The sequence below is a fragment of the Ornithorhynchus anatinus genome, chromosome 2 (assembly GCF_004115215.2).
Source record: "Ornithorhynchus anatinus isolate Pmale09 chromosome 2, mOrnAna1.pri.v4, whole genome shotgun sequence".
NCBI lineage: Eukaryota > Metazoa > Chordata > Mammalia > Monotremata > Ornithorhynchidae > Ornithorhynchus > Ornithorhynchus anatinus.
The window spans coordinates 99,299,772-99,319,801 of record NC_041729.1 but is presented as its reverse complement, the minus strand read 5'-3'; the positions used below and the strand labels follow the sequence as shown (position 1 = coordinate 99,319,801).

At 49.5% G+C, this 20,030-nt stretch overlaps 1 protein-coding gene across 1 annotated transcript; it reads right to left on the bottom strand.

Annotated features, from left to right (window-relative positions):
* Positions 1-680: 680 nt before the first annotated feature.
* Positions 681-13,333, bottom strand: HDDC2 (HD domain containing 2). The gene is made up of 6 exons (XM_029057912.2): positions 13,167-13,333; positions 9,996-10,117; positions 7,806-7,908; positions 5,462-5,530; positions 2,575-2,713; positions 681-839 (listed from the first exon to the last, which is right to left on the bottom strand). Exons 1-6 carry the CDS (start codon positions 13,227-13,229, stop codon positions 736-738), a joined length of 600 nt encoding a protein of 199 aa, XP_028913745.1. The 5' UTR covers positions 13,230-13,333; the 3' UTR covers positions 681-735.
* Positions 13,334-20,030: the final 6,697 nt, after the last annotated feature.

Below are 20,030 nucleotides of genomic sequence, written 5' to 3'. Positions count from 1 at the left end.
CCCTGCCCACAACAAGCTCACGGTCTCGAGCTCCACTACCTGCCTCCTGGGTGACCTTGGGCAAGTCACATAACTTCTCTGTGTCTCAGGTTACCTTGTCTGTAAAATGAGGATTGACTGTGAGCCCCTTGTGTCCAACCTAATTAGCTTCTACCTACCCCAGCACTTAGAAGTGCCTGACCTATAGTAAGCACTTGACAAATACCATTAAGAAAATAATAACAACAGCATTGAAAGACTGAGTTCACCTGGAAAAAGCACGAAAGGTCTGGCACTGCTAGGAGAGGGAGACACTTCAACTTCACTGTGAAACTCTGGAAGGCTTCAGTTTACGACCCTAGGTCTCTGAACGGAGCCTGATATGCCTGATGATCCACAGGGCCCCGTTAAATGGGAGCATTACCTGGGGAGAAGCAGGGTTCCTCTCTGACACCTGGAGTGGGGGTGCCTAGAACACACTGCAGCAGCGCAGGAAGCAGGGAGGCTCAGAAAGGCAGCAGAGTGTCTCACCCTATGGGAACCCTACGGGGCTGTATTGTATCATCCCGCCAAAGCTCCATCCTTGCAGCCACCCCTCCCTCCCAGATCCTGCTTTCCAGCACGCCACACCTCCCCAGCCCCGCCCGCCCCCCCCCCAAGTCATCCCGTTGCTTGCCGGCTCGTCAGAAACACCGACTGGGTCCCAAGACAGAAAATAAAATGTTTATTCGGCAAGGCTGGAAGGCATCCAGTGACTCAAGAAGGCGGTGGTTCGCCGGCGGTCGCTGCCGCTATTCTACTGTTCCGTTCCGTCATGAGCTCAGACACGAGCCGGACGATTTCGGGGTGGCTGAATTTCCCTGGAAGACAAGCAATAGAGAAAGTGGGGATGCTAAGGGCTTCTTCTTCCAAGCATAATCTCATCAGCTGGAGGCTGTACCGTTGCCTCCCCTAGCCATAATTGTTTGCTCAAATAACCACTGATTGGGAACGGATAGATAAGTTGTTGAGCAGCGTGAAGGGGAGAGGTATCAGGTTCCCAAAGTCACCTTTGGGGCCTTGATCCAGTTCCTTGTCTAAACCTGGAAGGGCATATTATAGAAACTGGGGAGACTAGGGGCAAGAATGTGGGGATCCCAGGTAGGTGCTGACTGATGATTTTTCTTTTTTTATCCTTTGGGGCTGGGAACTGGGTCCTTAATGCCCCTCCCCAGAATCCCATCTTCAGTGCTTCAGTGGGCTCTGTGGGGGGTCTGCTCCCTGTCTCTCTCTCCTACCCGTGATGCCCGTTTTGAGCTAGGGGAAGGAAGGAGAGAGAAAGGGAGGGAGAAAGGAAGGGAAAGAGACAGAAAACGAGGGAGAGAAAGGGAAAGGAGAGAGTAGGAGAGGAAGGAAGGGAAGGAGAGAGAAAGGGAGGGAAGGAGAGAGGAGAGGGAGGGAGGGAAGGAGAGAGGAAAGAAAGGGAGGGAAGGGGAGAGGAAGGAAGGAAGGGAAGGAGAGAGAAAAGAGGGAAAGAGAGAAAAGGGAGGGAAGGAGAGAGAAAAGAGGGAAGAGAGAAAAGGGAGGGAGAGAAAGGGAGGGAGAGGAGAGAGAGGAAGGGAGAGAGAAGGAGAGGGAGGAAGGGAGGAAAGGAGAGAAAAGGAGAGGAGGAGAGAGGAGGGAGGAGAAAGGGGAGAAAAGGAGGGAAGGCGAGAGAAAGGGAGGGAAGGAGAGAGAAAAGAGGGAAAGAGAGAAAAGGGAGGGAGAGAAAGGGAGGGAGAGGAGAGAGAGGAAGGGAGAGAGGAGGAGGAAGGGAGGACAGGAGAGAGAAAAGGAGAGGAGGAGAGAGGAGGGAGGAGAAAGGGAGGGAGGAAGGGAAGGAAGGAGACAGAAAGGGAGGGTAGAAAGGAGAGAGAAAGGGAGGGAAGGAAGGAGAAAGGGAGCGAAGGAAGGAGGGGGAAAGAGAGGGAAGGAAGGAGAGAGAAAAGGAGGGAAGGAGAAAGGCAGAGAGGGGAGAAGAGAGGGAGCAAGCATAAGCAAGCACCAGCAGGTGAATATGTGTGTGGGTAAAGCTGTCATTATGACTGGCCCTGGGACCCAAGAATCCTGCCATCAGTTGTGTCTGTGGACTTGATCACAGCGTCCTACATCCTGCTCATATCACACCTCGAATTTGGAGAGTGGTTCTATTTTCCCACATCTCAATTATCTCCCTAAACTTCCTTGTGAGGAAGGAAGGGAGAGGCAGGTGGCATTCTCCCCATTTTGTAGATGAGACCACAGGGGCCAGAAAGGCTAACTGACTTCCCGGGGGGGTGGGTCAGCCAGCAGTCGAGCTGGAAGGGAAACCTGTTCTCCTGGCTCCCGGGCCGCAGCCTTTCCTTGTTGCCTGACATTCCTCGGCTAAATTTGGCCTCCTCTGCCCTTGTGGAACGGAATGCCCACTGACACGTCTCCCAACAGCCCGACTCTGCCGCCGCGACAGTTTGGGGAACAGAGCTGAAGATGCGGGCCGGCAGGCTCCTTCCCTGGGGGGAGGAGAGGAAGGGCGAACCCAATCCTCCTTCTCCAACTTTCTGGAGTGCCTGGCACGCCACCCTGGCCCCCATACCACACCTGCCGTGGAGTCATAGAAGTCCTGCAGCCTTCCGGGCCTGTTCTCCAGCTCCTCGTACTCGAACGCCTGAAGGATCATCTCACACTGGTCCAGCTCCTTCACAAACCTGGCCTCGGCACTCGCCTGGTTCTCGTATTCCTGACGGGGGAAGAGGCCGGGGAAAATAAAACGGGCACGGACCCGGGGATGGAACAGTCTGGGGTGGGACTCCTGGAATGTCTGGAGCCTTGTTTTTTCTTATTTTAATGTTTTTTATTAAGCACCTATGTGCCAAGCACTGTACTAGGCACTGGGATAGATACAGGTCTTCAACCCAGCTCAGAGGACATGGGTTCTATTCCTACCTTCACCACGTGCCTGCTGTGTGACCTTGGGCAAGTCACTTTACTTCCTCTCTTCCTCAGTTACCTCATCTGTAAAATGGGGATTAAGACTGGGAGCCCCATGTGAAGGACTGTATCCAACCTGATTACCTTGTATCTAGTACCTTGTATCTCGCACACAGTAAGGACTAAACAAATATGATTATTATTATTGTTGTTATTAATAATAACTCCTGAGCCTTCCAGGCAGGGGGCATGTTTACCAAGTCTGGTATACTGGACTCTCCCAAGTGCTTAGTACAGTGCTCTGAACATATACTAAGTGCTCGGTAAACACCGCTGATTGATTAAATGTGATTGACTGAAATCTGTTTCACATGGGCCCATCCACTCAGAGAGGAAGGCCAGAGCGAAGGAGTATCCCAGTCGATCTGCAGAATCTAACCAATGCCGGGTCTCCATCGACAGCCATCTGGGTCATGGTATTTTCACCAGCTAGTCTACATCTTTACAGAGCAGCAGCAGTGTGGTGTAGTGGAAAGAGCACAGGCCTGGGAATCAGAGGACGTGAGTTCTAATCACAGCTCTGCCATCGCCTGCTGTGTGACCTTGGGTAAGTCAATTAAATTTCTCTGTGCCTCAGTTCCATCATGCCTCAGAGAATCAATATCTGTTCCCACTCAGCCCCACAGCATTTACGTACCTATCTGTAACCTTATTTATATTGTCTGTCTCCCACCCGAGACTGTAAGCTCCTTTTAGGTAGGGAACATATATACCAACCCCGTTGAATTGTATTCTCCCAAGTACTTACTACAGTGCTCTGCCACAGTAAGTGCTCAATAAATACGACTGTTCTCCCTTTTACTCTCCATGTGAGTCTCATGTGGCACAGAGGCTGTGTCCAATCTGATTAATTTGTATCTAGCCCAGGGCTCAGAACAGTGCTTGACACAAAGAAAGCACTTAAACACCATCACTATGAGTAGGAGGGATAGCATTTATTGAGCACCATGGGTACACTGAACCACATTAAGCGCTTGAGGAAATTTAATAGACTTATGAGATTCATTCCCTGCCTTCATCTCTCCTCCCTCAGTTCATCACCCCTGTTCTCTCCCAATTATCTTTCATCACCCATGATCTTCCCACTCAAGGATGCGGTTTACTTCACCCATGCCCTTCTCACTCGAGGACGTGGTTTATTTCTCCTCCTGTGCTCAGTTCTCACTGCTCTCTCTGCCCCGGGCAGTTTAAGTAGCTAATACATCAGTCAACAAAGCCTTAAACAGATCGAAGAACTGGAAAGGCTTAGATGACAGATCTGCGGATCGTGGTTCCCAGCTGCTGTGGGCAACCCAAAAAGCTGCTGGGGTAAATCTAATCCAGCGAGTCCGGGGGGCCATCCCCCAAAGAAGGTGGTCTTGGAGCCGGCTACCCAGTGCCAGAACTCTGTCTGAACACAACTATGTTCTTACTATCCGCCCCCTTCCTTTCCAGCCAAACTGTCACCACACTCGTCCAAACACCTATCACCCGATCAGTGGTATGTGTTGAAGGCTTGCTGGGTGCAGACCACTGTATTAAATGGAAGCATTCATTCAATGGTATTTATTGAGCGCTTACTCTGTGCACAGCACTGTACTAAGCACTTGGAACGTACAATTCGGCAACAGACAGAGAGAATCCCTGCCCAACAATAGGCTCGCAGTCTAAAAGAAGCAGCACTGTGTGGTGGATAAAGCCTGGGCCTGGGAATCAGAAGGCCATGGGTTCTAATCCCAGCTCTGCCACGTGTCTGCTGTGTGACCTTGGGCAAGTCACTTCACTTCTCTGTGTCTCAGTTCCCTCAACTGTAAAACGGGGATTAAGACTGTGAGCCCTTATGTGGGACAGGTACTGTGTCCAACTCGATTATCTCGAATCTACCCCGGTGCTTAGAACGGTGCCTGGCACATATGTAAGCGCTTAACGAATGCCATGATTATTATTATTATTAGTGCACCTGTCATATCGCATTTCAACTACTGCATCAGCCTCCTCACTGACCTCCCTGCCTCCAGTCTCATCCCTCTCCAGTCTATAATTTCTCTGCAGCCCAAATCTTTTTTTTTTTTCCCATTCTCTGAAAGTCTCTCCACTCCTCGAAAACGGTTGCCCATCCACCTATGCATCAAGCAGAAACTCACCATTAGCTTTACGATACCCAATCAGCATTCTCCCTCCTTTCTATCTTAGCCCATCTCCTGCTCTCACCCAACCCACATCCTTTGCTCCTCTGTAACCAGCGTATTCACTGTTGCTCGATCTCATCTATCTCACCACTGAACCCTTGCTCACGTCCTCCCTCGTAGCTGGAACTCCATCACCGCTTCTCTGTGCCTCAGTTCCCTCAACTGTAAAATGGAGATTAAATACTTACTCTCCCTCCTGATTAGACCAGGAGCCCCATGTAGGACAGAGACTGACTGATCAACTTGTACCAACCCCAGAATTTAGAACCGTGTTTGACAGTAAGTACTTAATAACATAAAATAAAACTCAATGAAGAACTCTGACTTACTTCCCAAAGGTCAAAGATTTCCTTTCTGACATCTTCTGACAGCAACCGCGTCAGCTGCTTCATGGCTTCCTGAAATAAAGATGGGTATTTTACTTAACCCACATCTTTAAAAACAATACTGTGAAACAGTACGACTTGCACTTATGAACTCATTTTACCCCTTCCTCAATGCTCTCGTGATTTTTTGATTTTTTGTCCCTTTCCCACCCTGTACAAGTGGTCAACCTCGTGAGGGCTACTTTTCCCAAACGAGGCTGTGCCTATGCTAGGAGAATAGGCATGTATCGAACCTGGAGAATTACAAATACCCTCTAACCTGGTTCGGGAGCACTCCACAGAGACTCACACCCAATGCCCTTGGAACATCGAGGTGGCAGAAACTTGGGGATATGTAACGGTCAGCCTGTGGCTCCCCAGGACATGGCAGTAAGTTCATTCATTCAATTGTATTTATCGAGCACTTACTGTATGCAGAGCACTGCACTAAGCGCTTGGAAAGTAAATTTGGCAAAAGATAGAGGCAATCAGCGTGGCTCAGTGGAAAGAGCCCAGGCTTGGGAGACAGAGATCGTGGGTTCAAATGCCGACTCCGCCACTTGTCAGCTGTGTGACTGTGGGCAAGTCACAACTTCTCTGGGCCTCAGTTACCTCATCTATAAAATGAGGATTAACTGTGAGCCTCACGTGGGACAACCTCATTACCCTGTATCTACCCCAGCGCTTAGAACAGTGCTCTGCACATAGTAAGCGCTTAACAAATACCAACAGTATTAACAATGGGCTTCCAGTCTAAAAGGGGGAGACAGATAGCATAACAAAACAAGTAGACAGGTATCAATTCCATTAAAATAAATAGAAGCATATATACACATCATTAACAAAATAGAGAAATATATATACAAATATACACAAGAAGGAAATGGGATAGAGCAGAGGGATGGAGTAGGGGCACAGGGGAGAGGAGGAGGAGCAGAGGGAAAGGGAGGGCTCAGTGTGGGAAGGCCTCCTGGAGGAGGTGAGCTCTCAGTAGGGCTTTGAAGATGGGAAGAGAGTTAGTTTGGCGGACGTGAGGAGGGAGGGCATTCCAGGACAGTGGTAGGATGTTGGCCAGGGGTCTATGGTGGCACAGGCGAGAATGAGGCACAGTGAGAAGGTGAGTGGCAGGGGAGTGGAGTGTAAGGGGAGGGCTATAGAAGGAGAGAAGGGAGGTGAGGATGGACAGTTTTAAAGTCAAGAGTGAGAAGATTTTGATTCATACCAAGGTTGACAGGCGACCACTGGAGGTTTTTGAGGAGGGGAGTGACACGCCCAGAATGTTTCTGTAAAAAGGTAATCTGGGCAGCGGAGTGAAGTATAGACTGAAGTGGGGACAGACAGGAGGATGGGAGATCAGAGAGGAGGCTGATGCAATAATCCAGTCGGGATATTAGGAGATTGTACCAGCAAGGTAGCAGTTTGGATGGAGAGAAAAGATGAGAAGGTGAGACCGGCAGGCTTTGGTGACAGATTGGACGTGTGAGGTGAATGAGAGAGCAGAGTCAAGGACAACACCAAGGTTGCGGGCTTGTAAGATGGAAAGGATGGTAGTGACGTCCAAGGGGACGGGAAAGTCAGGGAGAGGAGGGTTTGGGAGGGAAGATAAGTAGCTCAGTCTTGGTGTCCAGGAGCCAAGGACAGGGACCTAAGCCCCTCTGCCTCTCCCCAACTCTCTCCTCACCCCTCACCAGGAGCACCTACACACCCCTGCCTTCCTCTTCCCACCACCACTATTCTAGCCCTGTTAACAATAATAATAATAATTATGGTATCTGTTAAGCGCTTACCATGTGCCAAGTGTTGTTCTAAGCACTGGGGTAAATACAAAGTAATCAGGTTGGACACAGTCCCTGTCCCACATGGGGCTCACAGTCTTAATCCCCATTTTACAGTGAAGTAACTGAGGCAGAGAGGAAGTGAAGTGACTTGTCCAAGGTCACGCAGCAGACAAGAGGCGGATCCAGGATTAGAACACAGGTCCTTCTGACTCCCAGGCCCGTGCTCTATCCACTAGGCCATGCTGCTTCCTCCGTTCTGAGGAGTGTCATTGTGGCTGCCACACTATTGAATGAAGGGTGGGGGGACACCCCAAAAGGTCCTGTCCACCTGGAGACTCATACCTCCCCACACTCATGACATGCCCATTTCCCTAGGCAGGCAGGAGGTTCAGGAACAATAGGTGACCAACATAATTTCAATACATTGGGTTTTTATAGAGCACCTTTCAAACCAAAGAGCACTTAAGCTTCCACTCCTTTTCCCCACCTTCTAGAGGGCCAGATAACGGTGTGGGCCGGGAGGAACCCACCTCCTCTCGCCGGTGTTTCTCCTCCTTGGGGACATTGTCGGCTGGGGCGATGTCCCCCACGATACATTCCGCCATGTCGTGCACCAGGGCTAAGCGGACACACCTGGATGGGCAAGAAGAGGGGAAGGAATCCACAGAATGAACCATCCCCTGCCTCTCACCTGGAACGCCCTCCCTCTTCATATCCAACAGATTCTCCCCACCTTCAAAACCTTATTGAAGGCACCTCACCAAGTGACCTTCCCCGACTAATCCCTCATTTTCTCTTCTCCCACTCCCTTCTGTGCCACCCTTGCTCCATTTATTCACCCCTCCCTCAGCCCCCCAGCACCTAAGTATGTACCCGTAATTTATTTCTATTAACATCTGTCTCCCCCTCTAGACTGTAAACTCCTTGTGAGCAGCGAATGTGTCTACCAACTCTGTTATATTTTATTCCCAAGGATTTAGTAGAGTGCTCTGCACACAATAAGCACTCAATAAATATGACTGGATGATTGACTCCCCTCCCTAAGAGATTATTTCCCTTCCGCCCCTCCCAGTCACTCTTACTGGCACGTCTGTCAGTGCAGTCAGACACAGATCTGAACCACCACGGCAAGTGATGAGAAATAAAGTGCGTCGGCAGGGAGAATTGCTAGTGAGAGCATACATGCATTTGGGTTTCTTTCTCTCTGAGGTCGGGAAGGCCAGGAAATTACCTAGAGGGACATTCTTTCTCATTCCACGTTCAGCATATCACAAGCCTTTCTCTCTTGCTCTAAAAACAGTTTACACTGCTGGACCATAAAGCCCTTAAGGACAGGGACTGCATCTCATACTACTGTTGACTATTCTCAGCATAGAGCTCTGCACATATTAGGTGGCTGATAAATACTGATGCTAATCATGATAAGGATGGCTCCAGTGAAACAGATGGGGTCCACATCACCATTTCTAGCCCTTGTGCTCGGTTTCAAGTTGGCACCTGGCTTCTGCCACTATATCCAAGCTTGTTTTGGGCAGCGGATGTGTCTGCTAATTCTGTTGTACTATATTCTCCCAGCGTTTAGTACAGTGCTCTGCACATAGCAAGTACTTAATAAATAGGAAGCAGCGTGGCTCAGTGGAAAGAGCACGGGCTTGGGAGTCAGAGATCATGGGTTCGAAACCCGACTCTGCCACTTGTCAGCTGTGTGACTGTGGGCAAGTCACTTCACTTCTCTGTGCCTCAGTTACCTCATCTGTAAAATGGGGATTAAGACTGTGAGCCTCACGTGAACAACCTGATTACCCTATATCTACCCTGGCTTAGAACAGTGCTCTGCACATAGTAAGCACTTGACAAATACCAACATTATCATTATTATTATTAAATACCACTGATTGATACCTAAGCAGTGACCTCACCCAGCCATGTTTTTTTTCTCTCTCTCTCATTCACACATACACACACACATACATCTCCCCCATGCCCCAGGTGGCCCTTCCTGTGGGCTACAGAATCTCTTCACCTCTCAGGATCACACCTGGAGAGTTTCCAGTCCTCTACCAGTCTACTATGGGAGGGAGAGGCAAGCAGAGGCCTGTCCATTCCATTCCTAGCTGGGGCAGTGGCTAGCGAGGGGAAAGCAATCTGCTCCAAGTCAAAACTCACCGTGCTGGGCAGCGGCGGCACGGGAGAGAGTCGAGGGCGGAGACTCAGGTTTACTGCGTGGAAGGAGGCAATGATAAACCACTTCCGGATTTTTACTAAGAAAACTCTATGGCTCCACTACCAGAACGATTGCAGATGGAGGTGGGGGGCGTTCTGGGAGAGATGTGTCCATGGCTTCGCTATGGGTAGGACACGACTCGACAGCATAAGACAACAACGATAGCACCTCTTCCCCTGCCAAGCTTGGGGCCCAATTACCCAAGGAGCTCAAGAAATGTCATTACTGGGGAAGACCATTAGTCCTATAGGACACTTGAAGGAATTGTGAGATTGTTATCCTCTTGAGCTCCCATCCTCATGGTTAAGGATTGGCCACCTAGGACTCTCCATCTCTCGTTTCCATCCCTGACTTTCCCTTCAGGATCCCAGCATGGGCCGCTCATCCAAACCCTTCTGGTATCTGCTGATATTTGCAACTGCACAGCTACTCGTGGGAACAAATTCCACCGGCCAACTATCTGTTGTCTCCGTCTCCAAAGTTCCTAAATCCATACCTGTCCTTGTTGAGGTTTTTATCCTCGGTGACCAGGGCCATGATTGACATCCTGTACATGTGATCGGATACGCTCTCCGGCTTCTCAACATTTCTGTACACCCAGCCGGTCCGAGGTACCCTCTGGGGAGAGAAACAGGTTAAAAACATTGTCCGTGGACGGGCGTATCCTTGGAGTAGAACACCCACATCAGCAGCACCATCAGACTACTTCCTCACTAATTCTGGGTCCCAAGGGGCGGTGCAGAGGGCTGGGGTTTCTTTTCAAGTAGAAGATACTGATCTTGGATTACGATGGCCGGTGGTGACACTGAAAAAAAAGGAGCCTGAGATGCGAGTGACATCATGCAAGCTGGACGATGATGTCACACGGCTGCGATCTCGTGGAAGTCTGCCGGAGGAGGCTAGAATTGGCTCGGGTGAACAGTGCTTATTGGGGAAATCCCAATAAACCCCCTGTGATTACTTTCAGAGCCACTGAGTTTCCATGCCAGGTCTGGGTGAACTTGGATGCTGGGTGTCTAAGCCAGAGAATTGTGGGCCAGGAGGCTGGGTCCTGCCTGGGATTCCAACTGGGAGGAGATGGGCCAGCTATAAAACAGTGTATGTGACCTAGTGGATAGAACGTGGGTCCAAGAGTCAGGAGAACCCAGGAGTCAGAAGGTCCTGGGTTCTAATTTCCCCTCCGCCACGTATCTGCTGCATGACCTTGGTCAAGTAACTTAACTGCTCTGTGCCTCAGTTACCTCATCTGTAAACTGGGAATTCATTAATTCAATTGCATTTATTGAGCACTTACTGTGTGCAGAGCACCGCACTAAGCACTTGGGAAAGTACAATAAACAGACACATTCCCTGGCCACAGTGAGTTACTTAAGATTGTAAGCCCCATTTGGGACAGGGACTATCCAACCTGATTATCTTGTATCTACCCCAGCACTTAGTACAGTGTGTGGCACAGTCGCGCTTAAGAAATACCACAATTATTATCAATAATAATAAAGCTACATGAATGCCCACCCTAACACAGCCCTTATGTACATATTTGTAACTTATTTATAATATCTGTCTCCCCCTCTTGTGGGCGGGGACTTGTTATACTGTACTCTCCCAAGCACTTAGGTGCTTTGCACACAGTAAATGCTCAATAAATACGACTGAATGAAGGGGTGATTGATTTATTTTATTACCCACCAAATACCAGCCCAGTTATCCCATCAGTCAGCTCACTAGAAACATGTCACTCTATCCCAACCCCTCAACTCACCAGAAACCCAAATCAAAAGTTTCTTGTGGGCAAGAACAGTCTTCAGTGGAAGGGTCTGTTGAACAGTCCCAGGTTTCTGGATGTTTAAGGCTATTGACCAAAGCAGGCATTGATTAAATATTAGCAGTTGTAATCATATTAATAAAAAACAGTTTCAGGTTGTGGGCAGGGAATGTGTCTATGGTTGTACCGTGCTTTCCCAAGTGCTTAAGAGAGTGCTCCACTCACAGGGAGTGCTCAATAAATATGACTGATTGAACTGACTGTAATCAGTCTGAAAAACTGAAGATGTGGGCCTGATGAGCTTTGCAATCACGGCCCCCGCACATCCCCAAAGCCTCAGTGCTGTAGCTTCCGGACCTCTTTGCCTCCAAAAGGGCCTTTTTGGAGGGGGACTCCCACTTGAGGGAGTCGGGTTTAGAGAAGATCCGAAGAATACCCCCTCCCCATACGGTCTGATCATCTCGTATGTTTCCCAGGGCTTGGTAGAGTGTGTGGCACACAATAATAATAATGATGGTATCTGATAAGTGCTTATCATGTGCCAGGCACCGTACTAAGCGCTGGGGTAGATACAAATTGAGTTGGACCCACTCCCTGTCACACTTAGGGCTCAGGGTCTCAATCTCCATTTTACAGATGTGGTAACTGAGGCCCAGAAAAGTGAGGTAACTTGCCCCAGGTCACACAGCAGACAAGTAGTGGAGCTAGGATTAGAACCCATGACCTTCTGACTCCCAGGTCCATGCTCTATCCACCACACCATACTACTTCTGCTTTTATTGTATCCTCCAAGTGTTTAGTACAGTGCTCTGTATGCGGTAAGTGCTGGATAAATACCACTGAATGAATGAGAGGAGGGGGGAGAGGAAGGGGGAAGGAAAGAGGGAATGGGGCATGCCGAGGGAGCTGGCCTGTCAGGAGGAGGCAGGTGTGGGTAGGGGTAAGGGGCAGTCATGGAGTTTCCCTAACCCTAACCCAGGCCCCTGCCCCCAGCGCCTGCCTGCCTGCCTGTCTCTGTCTCCCTTTCCCCACTCCCTCTCTCTCTCTCCCCCTCTCCCCCTGCTTCTCCTCTTCCCTTCCCTCTCCCTCCTTCTTCTGGCCCCCAGCCCATCTTCCCCCTCCCTCCTCTCTGTCCCTTGCTTTCCCTCTCCTCCCTCTCCCCCCCCTTTGTCTCACCTCTCCCCCCTCCTTTCCTCCCCCATCCATCTTCCCCCTCCCTCTCCCCTCCCCTTTCCCCCTCCCCCTTTCTCTCCCTCTCTCCCCTCTCCTTCTCCCCTTCTCTCCTTCTCCCCCTCCCTCCACCCCCTTCTCTCCTTCTCCCCCTCCCTCCACCCCCTTCTCTCCTTCTCCCCCTCCCTCCACCCCCTTCTCTCCTCCCCCTCCCTCCACCCCCTTCTCTCCTTCTCCCCCTCCCTCCACCCCCTTCTCTCCTTCTCCCCCTCCCTCCACCCCCTTCTCTCTACCCCCTTCTCTCCTTCTCCCCCTTCCCTCTCCCTGCCCCTCCCTCCAGCCCCTTCTCTCCCTCTCCCCCCATTTCTCTCTCTCCCCCTTCCCTCTCTCCCTCTCCCCACTCCCTCTTCCCCCCTTTCTCTCTCCCTCTCCCCCCACCCCTTCTCTCTCCGCCCTTCTCTCTCTCCCTTTCCCCACTCCCTCTCCCCCACCCCCTTCTCTCTCCGCCCTTTTCTCTCCCTCTCCCCCATTTCTTTCTCTGTCTCCACCCCCCTTCTCCCCCCATTTCTCTCCCTCTCCCCCTCCCTCCACCCCCTTCTCTTCCCCTCTCCCCCCTCCCTCTCTCCACCCCCCTTTTCTCTCCCTCCTCTCCCCTGGTCCTCCCTCCCCTCCCCTCCCCCGTGCCCCCCGGCCCCGGTGCCCCTGTGGGGGGGGGGGGGGGGGGTGTTTGACCTTGAGCTGTCCCAGCAGGCGCATGAAGTGCAGCAGACTCCGCCCGCTGCCCGAGCCTGCCATGGGCCCTGCACCTCCCCGGACGGCCGGGCACCCGGAGCCAGAGCCAGATCAAGACAGAGAGCCGAGGCAGCCGGCCGCAGCCCAGCTGCTCCTCCTCTTCCTCTTCCTCTCTTCCCCTCCCCAAGCCCGCCTCGCCTCCCGTGCACACGTCAGCTGCCCCCCCCCCCCGTGCACACACCGTGCTCCGCTAGGCGGTCCAGCCTACTTATTCAGCGCCGTCTGCACGGCACTGTACTAAGCGCTCGGGAGAGTACGGTACAACGACACGAGTCACGGGTTCTAATCCCGGCACCGCCACCCGTCGGCGGTGTGACTTGGGGCGAGTCGCTTCACTTCTCTGGGCCTCAGTGACCTCATCTGTAAAATGGGGATGAAGGCTGTGAGCCCCACGTGGGACAACCTGATGACCCCCCTCCCCTCCCCAGCGCTTAGGACAGTGCTCGGCACATAGAAAGCGCTCGACAAATACCAAGAGGCGGCGTGGCTCAGTGGAAAGAGCTCGGGCTTGGGAGTCAGAGGTCGTGGGTTCTAATTCCGGCTCTGCCGCTTGTCAGCTGTGTCACCTTAGGCAAGTCACTTCATTCATTCATTCAATAGTATTTATTGAGCGCTTACTGTGTGCTGAGCACTGTACTAAGCGCTTGGAATGAACAAGTCGGCAACAGATACACTTCTCGGGGCCTCAGTTCCCTCGTCTGTAAAATGGGGATGAAGGCCGTGAGCCCTATGTGGGACAACCTGATGACCTTGTATCTACCCCAGCGCTCAGAACAGTGCTTGGCACGTAGTAAGCGCTTAACATACCAACTTCATTATTATTATTATTAATAACAGACCCGCTGCCTGCCCACGACGAGCTCACAGGCTAGAGCTGTGAAGCCTAGCGTGGCTCAGTGGAAAGAGCAGAGGCTTGGGAGTCAGAGGTCGTGGGTTCTAATCCCGACTCCACCACTTGTCAGCTGTCACTTCATTTATTCAATCGTATTTAGCGAGAGTTTACTGTGTGCAGAGCCCTGTACTAAGCGCTTGGAATGTACAATTTGGCAACAGATAGAGACCATCCCTGGCCAACATCGGGCTCACGGTCTAGAAGGGGGAGACAACAAAACAAGTAGACAGGCATCAGTACCATCAAAATAAATAGAATTAGAGATGTATATTCTGTCCTTGGGCAGGGATTGTCTCTATCTGTTGCCGAATTGTACATCCCAAGCGCTTAGTACAGGGCTCTGCACAAAGTAAGTGCTCAATAAATACTATTGAATGAATGAATGTACACATCATTAATAAAATAGAGTAATAAATAATATATACAAATATGCACAAGTGCTGTGGGGAGGGGGAGGGAGAAGAGTAGAGGGAGGGAGTAAGGGGAATGGGGAGGGGAGGAGGGGCAGAGGGGAAGGGACGGTTCAGTCTGGGAAGGCCTCCTGGTGGAGGTGAGCTCTTATTCAGTGCATACTGTGTGCATGACACTGTACTAAGCGCTCGGGAGAGTACTGTACAACACAGGCACATTCCTTGCCCACAACGAGCTCATGGCCTAGAGCTGTGAACTCTGTCAATTGGAGTTCAACCATACATCCATCAATGGTATTTATTGAGCGTTTACTATGTGCAGAGCCTTGAACTGAGCAGTGGGGAGAGCACAATCCAACAGAATCATTAGACACTTTCCCTGCCCATAATGAGCTTTACAGTCTAGAGGGGGAGACCGGAACTGACTTTGTAAGTACATCTCACCTCTGCTAAAATTTAAGAATGGACTCCCAGTTACACCTTTCCAGACTGAGCCCCTCTTTCCCTCCGCTCCCCCTTTCCTCCCTTCCCCCCACCCTCTGCTCTTTCCCCTTCCCCTCCCCTGGCATTGTGCTCATTTGTGTACATTATTTATTACCCTATTTATTTTGTTAATGAGGTGTATATCTCCTTGATTCTATTTATCTTGATGATGTCTTGTTTTGTTCTGTTTTGCTTTGCTGTCTGTCTCCCCCCTTCTAGACTGTGAGCCCATCATTGGACAGGGATTGTCTCTATCTGCTGCCAAATTGTACACTCCAAGCGCTTAATACAGTGCTCTGCACATAATAACCGCTCAATAAATACTATTGAATGAATGAATTAATTAATGAAGAATTCTCTTTTAAAGAGAAAAGAGCCATTGAGATAATGAGGATACCCGGGCGTTACTGATTTTCGGAGATACCAAACAGCCGGCAGCCCCGAGCCCTGTGCACATGTGAACTTAGCCCCCTTGAGCTCCGGCAAGTCACTTCACTTCTCTGTGCCTCAGTTCCCTCATCTGTAAAATGGGGATTGAGACTGTGAGCCCCTTGTGGGACAGGGACTATGTCTAACATGATTTGCTTGTATCCACCCCAGTGCTTAAAACAGTGTCTGGCACATAGTAAGCGCTTAACAAATACAACAATTATTATTATTATTGTGCACGCTCGGCCCCTAGGCACACACAGGCACGCTCAGGTGGCAGCCTCGGTCCACCCTCCAGGGTGGTTTGGGAGTCCGGCTGGTCCCAGGGTGGCACTGACTATCACCCTGCACTGCCCAGATGCTGGCTGCCCCAAAATGTCACCTAGGACATCGCTGTGGGCAGGGAATGTGTCTGTTGTTATATTGTACTCTCCCAAGCACTTAGTACAGTACTTTGCACACAGTAAGTGCTCAGTAAATATGATTATTAATAATAATTGAGATGGCTTTAAGGAACAGTCTGTCCCTGCTCTCCCACCCAAATGGAATCTGTGGTGGGCAAAACACCCATTTTCGATTAGGAACTGAGTTTTTCACTGCTGCCCATCCATAAGCAAAGGAACGAAGCAGCATTACCTAGTGGAGGAAGCACAGGCTTGTGAGTCCAAAGGATCTGGATTCTAATTCCAGCTCCACCACTGGTCTGCTGTTTGACCTTAGGTAAGTCATTTAATTTACCTGTGCCTCAGTTACCTCATTCAGAAAATGGGGCTAAGACTTGTGAGATGGAACATGGCTGAGTGATTAGAGCACGGGCCTGGGAGTCATGGGATTAGAACCCATGTTCTAATTATCTAATAAATAATGGTATCTGTTAAGCACTTAATATGTGCCAGGTACTGTTCTAAGATAGATACAGATACTAGATAATAGGGATGGACACAGTCTCTGTCCCACATAGGGCTCACAGTCTTAATCCCCATTTTACAGATGAGGGAATGTGAACCCTCATGGGTTTTAATCCCAGCTTCATCACTTGTCTGCTGTGTGGCCTTGGGCAAGTCACTTCCCTTCTCTGGGCCTCAGTTACCTCACCTGTAAAATGGGGATTGAGACTGTGAGCCCCATGTGGGACAGTGACTGTGCCCAACCCAATTATCTTGTATCTACCCCTGCACTTAGTACAGCAAACAGCATCATTGCTTTACAGGAGCCAGCAGACTCTGTATTTAAGGAGAATTGTGTAGACATTAGATATGTCACCAACTGGCCTCTATTACATCTTTCCACATCCAAGGCGATACTTGCCTGTCACTACCACTACCATCATTATCATCATTATTTACCAAATACCTGCCACTTATGGAGCACTATACTGACTACCTATTGTATGCGCAGCACTGTCTTAAGCACTTGGAAGTCTGCAATAAATATAAAAGGCACAATCCCTATCCTAGAGGAGTTACAATCTAAAAGGGAAGGCAGACATAAGTAGTAGTGCCGGTAATATCATAGGTTCTATTCCCGGTTTGGCCACTTGTCGGCTGTGTGACCTTGGGCAAGTCACTCAATTTATACGGGCCTCGATCCCTCATCTGTAAAATGGGGATTAAGACGGTGAGCCCTCTGTGGGACAGAGACTGTGTCCATCCCTATTATCTAGTATCTGTATCTAAGAACAGTGCCTGGCACATATTAAGTGCTTAACAAATACCATTATTTATTAGGCACCTAGCACTTGCAAAGCACTAAGAAAAAGAGCCCGGGTGAGAATTAGAAACAGTCCCAGGCCCCAAGTACATATAGAAGGTACAGGGCTCTGTACACAGTAAATAATAAATACAATTGATATAAACAAAAGGGAAAACAAAGATACAATTAGTAGCAACTGCTAGCAACTTGTCTTAGCATAAGCAACTCCATCTTGTTTTCCCTTTTTCTAAGAGGAATCCCCTCCAGAGCCCCTGAGCCGCTGGGCCCCTTCTCTGAGCCTCTTGACCCCTTCCCTAAAACCCTAGGCTCCTTTTCAAGGAAAGACATCTGCTTATGAGGAGGTACCGAACATGCTATTGCCCAAACTGTTACAATCTGTGATTACTCTGTGTTACTTCTCTACTGCTGAATCATTCTGAACAGCTTGTTTACTTATACGTATAAAGGCTGAAGTAAAATTCTACTCAAGGTCTCTCTACGACCCAGAAATGAGGAAAGCTCGACCATTCTGCAGAATAAAGATTTGAGATGGACCCAAGCTCTGACTGTCTCACTGACCGGGCAGAGCAATGAACGGGCAGAGATTGCCTGCAACGCGACTAAATAACCAGTAAATGAATACCATATGGGGAATAAACTGAAATGAATAAGCTGAGTGAATAAACTGAAGCAGCATGGCATAACGGACAGAGCACAGACTTGGGAGACAGAGGGCCTGGGTTCTAATCCCAGCTCTGCCACTTACCTGTTGTGTAAACGTGGACAAGTCACTTAACTTCTCTGTGCCTCAGTTTCCTCATCTGCAAAATGGGGATTCAATGCCTGCTCTCTCTCCTACTTATACTGTGAGCCCCATGTGAGACTTGGTTATCTTGTATCTGCCTCAGGACATCGTAAGCACTTAATACATACCCCAATTATTAATCACAATAATAAGGGCGGCTAAGCCTCAGATCTGCGATTTCAGAACTGAGTACTGGCAAAGAAATTGATGGCAGCCCTGAGGGCTGGAGTTTTTCAGCCTCCACGGGTTTCCTTGTAATTCATTGCCCCGTTAGTTCATTATCCACTGATTGCTAATGGGCTGTTTCATATGGACAGAGGGAAGCTGGCTAATTGCCCTGGAGATGTAAGAGAGAAGAAAGGCAAAAAAAGATAAAGGCTGCCGCCCAACACGTTGGCGCTTGGAGAATCTGCCCCTGAATCTCCTCCCTTTTCTTCTTGGGCTTCGATGGTGAATCAGTCAGTCAATCGTATTTATTGAACACTTACTGTGTGCAGAACATTGTACTCAGCGCTTGCGAGAGTACAATAGAACAATATACAGTCATATTCCCTGCCCACAAAGAGCTTACAGTCTAGAGGAGGGGTGACATTAATAGAAATAAATTACAGATATGTACCTAAGTGCTGTGCGGCTTGGTTGGGGGGTGAATAAAGGGAGCTAGTCAGGATGATGCAGAAGGGAATGGTAGTAGAGAAAATGAGGGCTTAATCAGGGAAGGCCTCTCGGAGGAGAGGTGCCTTCAATAAGCCTCTGAAGAGCACTGACTTCCCTCTCCCGTACCCCATCCCTGTCCACATGCTGATGCCTGGGGTTAGAAGATGATGCAGCTGCCCACAGAGAGCCAGCCCTTTGCTTCCTCGCTGTTCATGAGTTTAGGAAGGAGCCTGGAAGTTTTCCCAGCCCCTCAACCAACACTGTGACCAGGGGTGAGGGTTCTTGCCTTGTCAGCAACTGCCAGCCCAACATAGGCAGTCTTCTCCTTCAGCCATTTCAAGTTATGATGAGCAACACTTACCACATAGCTAAAGTTTCACCTTATTTCAGCTTTTCCTCTCTAGACTGTAAGCTCACGGTAGGCAGGGAGATGTCTACCAACTGAGTTATATTACATTCTTCCAAGCACTTAGTAGTACTGTGCTCTGCATAAGGTAGTTGCTTAATAAATACAATTGTTCGATTGTTTGATTATCTTGATTCTATTTATTGCTATTCTTGTCTGTCCGTCTCCCCCCATTAGACTGTAAGCCCGTCAAAGGGCAGGGACTGTCTCTGTTACCGATTTGTACATTCCAAGCGCTTAGTACAGTGCTTGCATATAGTAAGCACTCAATAAATACTATTGAATGAATGAATTATAGTGTCAATTTTGTCTTTATGACACCAGCTGAAGCAGCGTGACCTAAGGGAAAGAGCTCTGGCCTGGGAATCAGAGGAGCTGAGTCCTAATCTAGCTCTGCCACTTGTTTGCTGTGTGGCTTTGGGCAAGTCACGACCTCCCGAACCTCATTTTCCTCATCGGTAAAATGGGGATCAAATACCTGCTTTCTCTTCCACTGAGACTGTGAGCCCCATGTGGGATGAGAACAATCAATGGTTGTCACACAGCAAACATTTAGCAAAATTATCTTCATTATTATTGCCCTCCTTTAAGCGGAAATGGCCTAGAGACAAGAGCATGGGCTTGGGAGTCAGAAGACCTGGGTTCTAAACCTGGCTCTGCCAATAGCTTGCAGGGTGACCTTGGGCAAGACATTTAACCTCTCTGTGCCTCAGTTCTCCTGTTTTCCCTCCTTCTTGAACTGTGAGCCCCATGCGTGTCAGGGACTGTGTCCAACCTAATTAGCTGTATCTACCACAGGGCTTAGAACAGGGTCTGACACATAGTAAGCACTTAAGAAATACCATGAAAAATGGAGAAACAATTTAAAAAGCCACAGTGAAGGGTATAAATGGGGTGAAAGTTTAGGAGAGGGAGGGATCAGGTGGGGAGTGGGGTAGCACTTACCTAATTATCAGATAGGGTCACTAGGGTGGACTGACAGCTACCACAACCACAGAGGAAGAGTGTAATAATAATAATAATGATAATG